Genomic DNA, 8,380 nt, shown 5'->3' with positions numbered 1-8,380 from the left:
AACAATTTTTTTTACTTATAAAAAATGTTACCCTGTTATTTACTTCTTAATATTCTTACAAAATAATTATTTACATATTTTTATTCACTTATCTTCTCACAAATTTAATATAATTTTCTATAAGACGCATTTTATTAATAAAATAAAATTAAAATAATAATTTTTTTTTTAAATAAAAATAATTATGAATCTTAAATAAAAATTAACCTAAAAACTAAAACATTTCTTCTTTATATCAACCCAAAACTCAAAAAGTCCCTTATTTCTTTCTTCTCCAGCAAATACTGAACCCTGTAAATTTTCTCTGAAACTCTTTAACAGATCTCCCGTCAGATGTCTCTCGAAGAACTCCAGGAACCTCAAGTACTCTTCGGAACTGTAATTTTTGGTAAGACTAAAACTACTTTTTACATTATTATCATGATCAATGTCCGGAATATCATCATCTTCTATCTTTTCTTCTTTAATTTCCAGCGCAAGTCCATAATTAACGACCTCGATTGAAAACGGGCAGAGCCCGCAAGTTTTGAACGCCATTTTGAGCTCTTCCCCCATCTTGTCAATCTTCTGGAGCTGCTCGTTGAGAGAAGAAACGAAGGTCTCTTTCTTCACTGGCGGAGAATCGTTCCAGAATTTGGTCAGAGGCTTCAGGAGCGCTTGTTCTATCGGCTGAAGCAGGTGAGTCGCGTCTGGACATAACCCTATTAGTTCTATTTGTACTTTTCGGCAGTAGTTCATTACTGACATACTCAGGTTGGCGCTGCCGTCGATGTACAGCACTACTGGGAGCTTTATTTTTTTGGATACTAGCCAAGGGTAGAAAGTTGATGAAATGTACTCCCGGAAAATTTCTGTTGACTCTCCTGACACCTGAAAAATTTTTTAAGAAAAAATTATAATTATATAAAATTACAAATTAATTATAATTTTATCTTAAAAAAAAAAAATATTTACCTTCCAATCTTCGGGCAAATTTTTAGAAACACTCCCAGGAATCCTCTGGTACCCAAAAGCAAGCATAGGCGGCAAGAGATCTCCGTCAGCATTTCCAGCAAAGACAACCTTGACGCGTTCCTTGACGCGTTCCTTGCAATCATCAGCATCAACCTTTTTTTTTTTCTGACCTTTCATGACAAAATCTTCAACTTTCAGATTATAGACTCGGTCCTTGCCAAGCTCCAGTAACTGGAGGCTCTCCAGCATCTGCTTGACCTCGAGGAACCAGTGTCTCAGCGACTTCTTCTCGACCACTCTGGAGCTGAGGTTCTGGATGACCTTCTCAGCAGCGTCGGGGTGGCGCCTCAGGAAGGCCTCGAACCAGTGCCTGCCCGGGCGGTTGTCCTTAAAAGGCGTCTTTCTACCGAGGGCGACGATCATATCGCGCACGCTGTCCAGCAGCTGATTTTTTGTGATCGCGAACCCGCGGTCTCTCAAGTAAAACACCCAGTCAATCACCTGGTGCTCCTGCTCTTGGGTCAAGTACGTCGCCGGGCCTGGCTTAGCCTCCAGAGATGTCTTGTTCGTCAACTTTGAGTACAGCGTTGACCTCGGGACGTTGTGCGACCTGCTTGCTGTTCTTATAGGTATTCCTCTTTTAACATCTTCTAACGCTGCTTCGATTTCTCGACGGCCGTATACTTTTTCACGTTTTGTTTTTGGCATTTTTAAGATTTTTTTTTTTTTATAATTTTTTCAACAAACTAATTTAAAAAAAAAAAAAAAAAAAAGAAATTTTAGTAAAAATTATCTTGAAAGATATTTAATAATTTTTTTTAACAAATAAATTATGGCAAAAAAAATTGACTTTTAGAAATTTTTAAAAATTAAAAATAATTTTTCGGAACTAATTGTTTTGTTAAATAAAATTAAAAAACAGTCAGCTGATTGCAAATAGTAATGTAATAAATTAAAAGAAAATCAAAAAAGCAATTTTTTTTGTTAAAAACAAATTAAAAAATTATCAGGTGATTGCTAACTTTAATGTCATATTTTGAGGTTATCTGAAATTAACATTGAATGTTAATTATTATTATATATTACTATTAATTTATGATTAGTTTTTTTTTTTTTTTTACTACTTACCTTTTTAATTACTAATTTATTTCATTTATTTATTTATTCGAAAAAAATTGTTTTTTCTTTTTCATATTTTTCTTTTTTTAATCTGTTGATGTATAACAATAACAATACAACATGGCGTCCAGCATTCGGGTCACTATTTAATAATTGGTGTCGATAATGAGACAATTTAATATTGACTGCTTATTGAATAATAATAACAATAATAATAATAATAATTATTATTATCATCATTGTTGTTATTGCGCAGTAAGTACTGACTTTTCTTTTATTCAAATATAAATCAGCTGATTCTGACATTAAAAAAAAATAATTTTTAAAACTAAATAAATACTCAATAAAATTCCTTTATTAAAAAATATTACAAAATTATTGTAATGAAAATATAAAAAACTAACACTGGGATAAATAAACTGAAAACTTGTTAAAAAAATTAATTAATTTGAATTTCTTTTAAAATTTCTACGTCACCACTCTGACTATCATCAACATCAACATTAAAAACAACTTCATATTTTTTAGGAATACACTCGTCAGTTTTACACACCACTAAATTCAACAAAACACTGAATTTACATTTCCCAACATCTTCAGAAGTTTTTATCAAAATGGCTTCGTCTAGAGCTCCAGAAATTTTCTCAGCGGTCCAGGAGCTAAGTAAGTATTTCAGAGTCCACTTCTGAGGAGCTTCTGGACTGAATTTTAAATCGTTGGATAATTTTGGAACCAGGAAAATTTTTAATGTTGAATTTTTGGGAACATTGATGTTAAAATTTAATTTTTTGTCCGCTGGTCGACCCACGTTTTTTGGAAGCTTAAGGTCAATCTAAAAAATTATTTTTAATTATTATTATTAATTAATATATTATAATTTACAGATATATTAATTTATATTTATATATTAAATAATATAAAATATAATTAATTATTTGTAATTTTGTATGCTTACAGTTTTGATTGTTTGATAATCTTTATTAATTATTTTTAAACAGTGATTATTAGTATCAGCAATTATAATACTGTTGTGTTTTTAGAGACTGCTAATCCACTGGGTTCGTCAAACTAAAAAAAAAAAAAAAAAAAAATTTATTAATTTTTAATTCAACAATCAACAACTAATATAATAAATAATAATAATAATAATAATAATAATAATAATAACCTTAAAATCTTTACTAGGTTTACCAGCACCATAAACACTAGTACACTTTCCATTAGTCTCAATTTTTTTATTTTATGATTATAAGTATCAGCAACCCAGACAACATTACTGGCCTCGTCCCAAGTTACTCCTAAAGGATGTTGAAGTTTTGCCCTGTATCGTGATCCATCAACATCACCATATTCATGTAAGTTCTGAAAAATTTTAAATCTCATTAAAATAAAAAAAAATAAATTTTTTTTTTTTTTCAATTTTATTCAAAAATAAATTTTAGAATTTTAAATAATTTTACCAAAGGAATTTTATCACCTCCAGCAACACCAGTGACGTTTCCATCCACTAAATGAACTCGTCTGACAGAACTAGACTCACTGTCTGCAAAAAAAAGAGACTTGATACCCTGAGCGACTGCTAAACCAGAAGGTTGTGCCAGACCAGCAGCATGTGGGTAAAAATTATTTCTATTTTCTTCTTTGCCGCTTCCTACTATTGCTGAGCAAGTCTTTGCTTTGTATTGTCTTTAAAAAAAAAGTTAATCATTAATTAAAATATAATTTTAATTACTAATTATTAAATATTTTTATTTCTAATTATTAATTAAAATAAAAAAATTGAAGTACCGATTTTCCCACCAAGTTGTGTCTTCAAAAAAGTATGCCCATATTTGATGAGTCCCCGCGATAGCAATCAGCAAAACAGGTACTGCTGATTTATTATTTTGATCATGCTGATAAATTGTAACGTCCCACGGTGAAGATAAAGCTTGCTCAGTACCTGGTTTTCCTCCTACGTAATCAGTTCCTCGGGTTCCAATGCCTGCAAGTGTCTTCACTGTTTTTTCTTTTAGATTTATCTGCAAGAGATTTTTTAATTATAAAATAAAAAAAATTAAAATTTTTCATATTTTTTATATTTTAGCGGGAATTTTAAAAACTTACCACTCTGATCGCATGATTTTCATTATCAGCGACAAAAACATCATCTTCAAGAGCACAAACTCCTTGAGGGGCATTGAACTTCGCCTCTTTGAAGCTTCCATCCTTGAATCCTCTGGAGTATCCTCCAACAACAGCTTCAACTTGTCCGTCAAAATCCAGCACCAGAACTCGGTTGTTCCCGGTGTCTGAGACGAGGATCTTTTCATCCCTTAGCACCTGGACCTTTCCAGGAAAGAGCAAAAGGTCCCTAGTCACTGGCAACAAATGAGCAGCCGGTTTCAGAGCGAGTCCGTGGCTGGAGATTTTTTTCAGCGACTTGAAGTACTTGAGCGCGACCTGGGTGTACAGCAGAAGTTCCTCGCGGTGGCCTTCACCGACCAGGACGAATAACACTTGGCCATCTGGTCCCAGGATCACCAAACTTGGCCAGCAATTGATCCCAATGTCTATCCACATTGACCGCTTGGCGTCGTTCACCACCGGGTGGCTGATGTTGTACCTCTGGACTGCCGATTGGATTTTTGATGAGTCTTTTTCATTGGAAAATTTTGCACTGTGCACTCCAACCTGAAATATTGGTAAAATTCGAATATAAATTAATTTTTTTTTATTACATTGACACTCAAAATCAATGCAATTTTTGTCAATGTCTTAATCACTACAACTTTTAATATTATCATCCTAAAATTTTTATTTAAAGTACTTTAATTATTTTTCAGACTGGAGAATTAAAAATACTTACAATAACAAGTCCATCTTCAATAAAATATTTTTTTTCCAATGCCTCTAATTCGGGTAATATATGCATACAATTGATACAACAGTAAGTAAAAAAATCCAATATTGTTATTTTTCCTTTTAGGTCTTCTTTTATCGACAGTCCTTTTGAAACATTAAACCACTCCAATCCTAAAAAATAAATAATTAAAAATATATTAATTAATTGATATTCAATATTTTTATTTCATATATATATATATATATATATCTAGATCTACTCACAATATTTATAAAAATATTTTTTTTAATTAATATAGAGAGGTATATAAATAATAAAAAAATTTATTATCAAATTATTATTTTTATTTTTAATAATAAAAATATCTAATACAATAATAAATTGTAAATTTAATTAATTTTAATGGCAGCGTAGAATTTAACAAAGTATAATAATTTCTAAAATTAATTTTAATTAATTAAAAAAATTTTTTTTTCAATTTTAAAACAAATTTTAATTCTAAATCTTTAATTAATAAATTTAAAAAAAAAAAAAAATCCACAAAAGAATTAAAAAAATTAAAAATGCAATTTTTTTCCCAATAATTAAAATTACTAAAAAAAAAAAAATGATGATTACTATAATTAAAAAATGAAAATAATTTTTAAACATTAAACAAAAATTTCAATCATCCTTGCAAGGCAAATCATATTCCTGGTGCAAACTAGCAATAGTAACACCATTCATAGTAGCCATGGCACCAAGAACCACCTGGGTAGCGTCTTTGATGTCATTGTACTCATGAAGATCATCAATGGTCTCTTTCATCGAGGGTCCAGCCTCCAGCTCCTGCTTCAGCTTATTCAGCTCTTGCTCCAGCTCCTCCTCGGCTTTTTTTAACCTCTCGTATTCTTCCTTGTCAACAGTGCTCAACTTGTCACTTTTACAATTTTTCTTGTCACTTTTCTTCACCAGCCCGGCTTCAGAGTTTCTCTTCGAGTCCATTTTATTTTATTTTATTTAATTACCTGGTCAGATAAAAATTCCTTACCAAAAATAACAAACTTAACCAAAAAAATTAATAATGCTAAATCAGCTGTTTTGAATTTTTTAATTATTAAATTAGAACACAAATAATATTTTTAAAAAATGCATTTATAATTTTAAAAATTTTTTTTTACAAATTAAATTATTTTTTTTTTTTTTTTTTTTTTTTTTTAATTTTTGTTCCAATTCAATAGATAAAAAAAAAAAAATTATTTAATATTTAAAAACTTAAGTGTAATATATAAATTACCTTTTTGAAAATCATTGATAGAATTATTGTCAAGACTCGACCATTCCTTGATATGCTTGATGATTATTTTTTCTATTTCCACTAGGTCAGGACGTGCGTCTTTTATTTCATTACGGAGGTCCATACAAATGTAAATTAACGAGTCAACAATTTCTTGAATGCTCATTTTTTTATTTTCTTGTTCGCACATTTTTTTATTTTTTTTTTTTTTTTTTATAAGTGTCAAGACAGTTAAATTAAACTTTGTTTCACGGAGGCTAGATAGAAGGAGGACGCTCGCTACTGGGTTTTCCGCAAAAATGGATCCCACGGAGGCTAGATAGAAGGAGGACGCTCGCCATGTGTTGCAAGCGCCCGAGAATTGGAGGATACATCATTTTCCGCACTCTCTTACTAGAGCGCATCAGTGTTGCTAATGTCAGGTTTTTTGAATTTTCACCCGCGGAATGCAGTGATTGCATTTACATGTTAATTGATAGAAGAATTTTTAATTAACACAAAAACACATCAATACTACAATAAAATATCGTAATAAATAATGATTTTGAATCTAGCAGGTACTAAGTGATTTATTGAAAATGATAAATTTAAAAAAATGCACATTCAGATAATCAAAAAAAGTATCAGTGTATATTTTTTTATAATTTATTATTTTTAATTATTAACCTTTTTCTTTCTTTCATTACAAAAAATTTAATTAATGCCTGGTAGATTCATGGTAATGATAAATAAAGATTTATTAATGAATAACCAACAATAAATAAAAATAGGTCAATGATAATACTAAAATTATCAATACAATATTACATCTCATATTATCCGACCATAGTTAAGTAAAAGTAGAATATTATGAAGAAAAATAATTTAATTTATATTGAAAAATAATTTATTAGTTTTATAATTGGAATTTAACAAGACTAGAAACAGTAAATACTTATCCTTTTAATACATAAATCGAGTAAAAATATTAAAGTTGTAGTTGTTACATATAATAATGATTATTATTATTTAAGACAATTTAGAATTTTTGCGATGTTTTTTTGTCATGTTTTTTCGTTCATTTAGAGTCCGATTAATTAGATTAACTAGAAAATTTCCACGCATCACTATAAAATTATTTAAAATCTTAGCCATAAGTTTTTTTTTATGAGTATCACAGCCTAAAATAGGTAAATATTTAGCTTTAGCTACTCTCTCTAAAATTTTATGCATGGTATTTATAGTCACTGTTTTAGTACCGACAACAGTAAGAACTATTTTTTCGAGTTTTCTTATCAATTTAAAAAGATTATTACTAGGAAATGTTAATTCACCATTGCTCATTAATTTTATGATTTCGTCACGTTGAGAAGGATTATGAGAGCGTAAAGTTTCGATCCAATCACAACACGGGGATAATCGTTGAACTTTTCGCGCCATATATCCAGCGATGTAAGCTACTACACCATCACTTGTTGAAACGACATCATAATCATGATGATAGTGTGGATCATCACGAAAATCGGGATCTTCTTCTTCATCTTTACTACGACCAGTGTTTTCTTGGCACTCATCTACAGAGTTACCATTAGAATTTTCCATGTCCAATAAATCATTAAACGGGTCGTAATAATCCTGATATGAATGTTCATTTTCATCAACATCACCATCACTGTCTTCATCTAAAATACTTTCAAATGGTTTTCTAATCAAAGAACAATCATTGTCCACAGCTTCTTCATCACTATCTTCGTCAAGTACACTCTCGAAAGGTGTTTTAGCTACAGACACCTTTTGAAGGATAGTATTACCATTAACATGAATCCGGAAAATGAAGCTTCGTTGTTAACAATCCCATTTTCAATTACAGCATCAATATCTGCGAGCCAATTTTTTTCAACGTATTTGCCGCAACAAAAGATTCTTTTGTCTGCATCAAAGATTGAAGAAGCTCACCAGCAGTAACGTTGGACCTTTCGGTGGAGTGACCAATGAGTAGGAACATAATAGACGAAAAACTTGCCCGAAAAGAATGGTATCAGGGTGATCATTGCACCGACAAACACTTCGCATTATGCCAAAGAATTTCTGAAAAAGATTAAAAGTTGAAATATTCACAAAATAGTAAATTATTTTTATCCTTGCTTCAATACATACTTCTAATTGGTCCTGATTTAGGCGTGACGTCATTAAATAGTCAAAATTGC

At 30.3% G+C, this 8,380-nt stretch overlaps 2 protein-coding genes across 3 annotated transcripts; both read right to left on the bottom strand.

Annotated features, from left to right (window-relative positions):
• Positions 1 to 110: 110 nt before the first annotated feature.
• On the bottom strand, positions 111 to 2,241 carry LOC141537481 (uncharacterized). 2 transcript variants are annotated; one of them, XM_074258485.1, is made up of 4 exons: positions 2,083 to 2,224; positions 1,977 to 2,000; positions 955 to 1,700; positions 111 to 870 (listed from the first exon to the last, which is right to left on the bottom strand). In XM_074258485.1, the coding sequence occupies exons 3-4, from the start codon at positions 1,660 to 1,662 to the stop codon at positions 208 to 210; spliced, it is 1,371 nt and encodes a 456-aa protein (XP_074114586.1). In that variant the 5' UTR covers positions 1,663 to 1,700; positions 1,977 to 2,000; positions 2,083 to 2,224; the 3' UTR covers positions 111 to 207. The 2 variants fall into 2 exon arrangements, with proteins under 2 accessions (XP_074114586.1, XP_074114585.1); XM_074258484.1 differs by lacking the exon at positions 1,977 to 2,000 and having other exon boundaries at positions 2,083 to 2,241.
• Positions 2,242 to 2,410: 169 nt separating this feature from the next.
• Positions 2,411 to 6,475, bottom strand: LOC141537480 (NHL repeat-containing protein 2-like). Its single transcript, XM_074258483.1, is given in 10 exon segments — positions 2,411 to 2,905; positions 3,029 to 3,111; positions 3,114 to 3,141; positions 3,242 to 3,300; positions 3,303 to 3,435; positions 3,534 to 3,759; positions 3,862 to 4,094; positions 4,180 to 4,746; positions 4,922 to 5,088; positions 6,195 to 6,475. Coding segments are annotated over 10 exon segments (2,079 nt in total). The 5' UTR covers positions 6,385 to 6,475; the 3' UTR covers positions 2,411 to 2,512.
• Positions 6,476 to 8,380: the final 1,905 nt, after the last annotated feature.

This window comes from Cotesia typhae, unplaced genomic scaffold (genome assembly GCF_013202065.1).
Source record: "Cotesia typhae breed Kobodo isofemale line unplaced genomic scaffold, CoteBio_Ctyphae scaffold_91, whole genome shotgun sequence".
NCBI lineage: Eukaryota > Metazoa > Arthropoda > Insecta > Hymenoptera > Braconidae > Cotesia > Cotesia typhae.
This window is presented reverse-complemented; position numbering and strand designations above follow the sequence as displayed.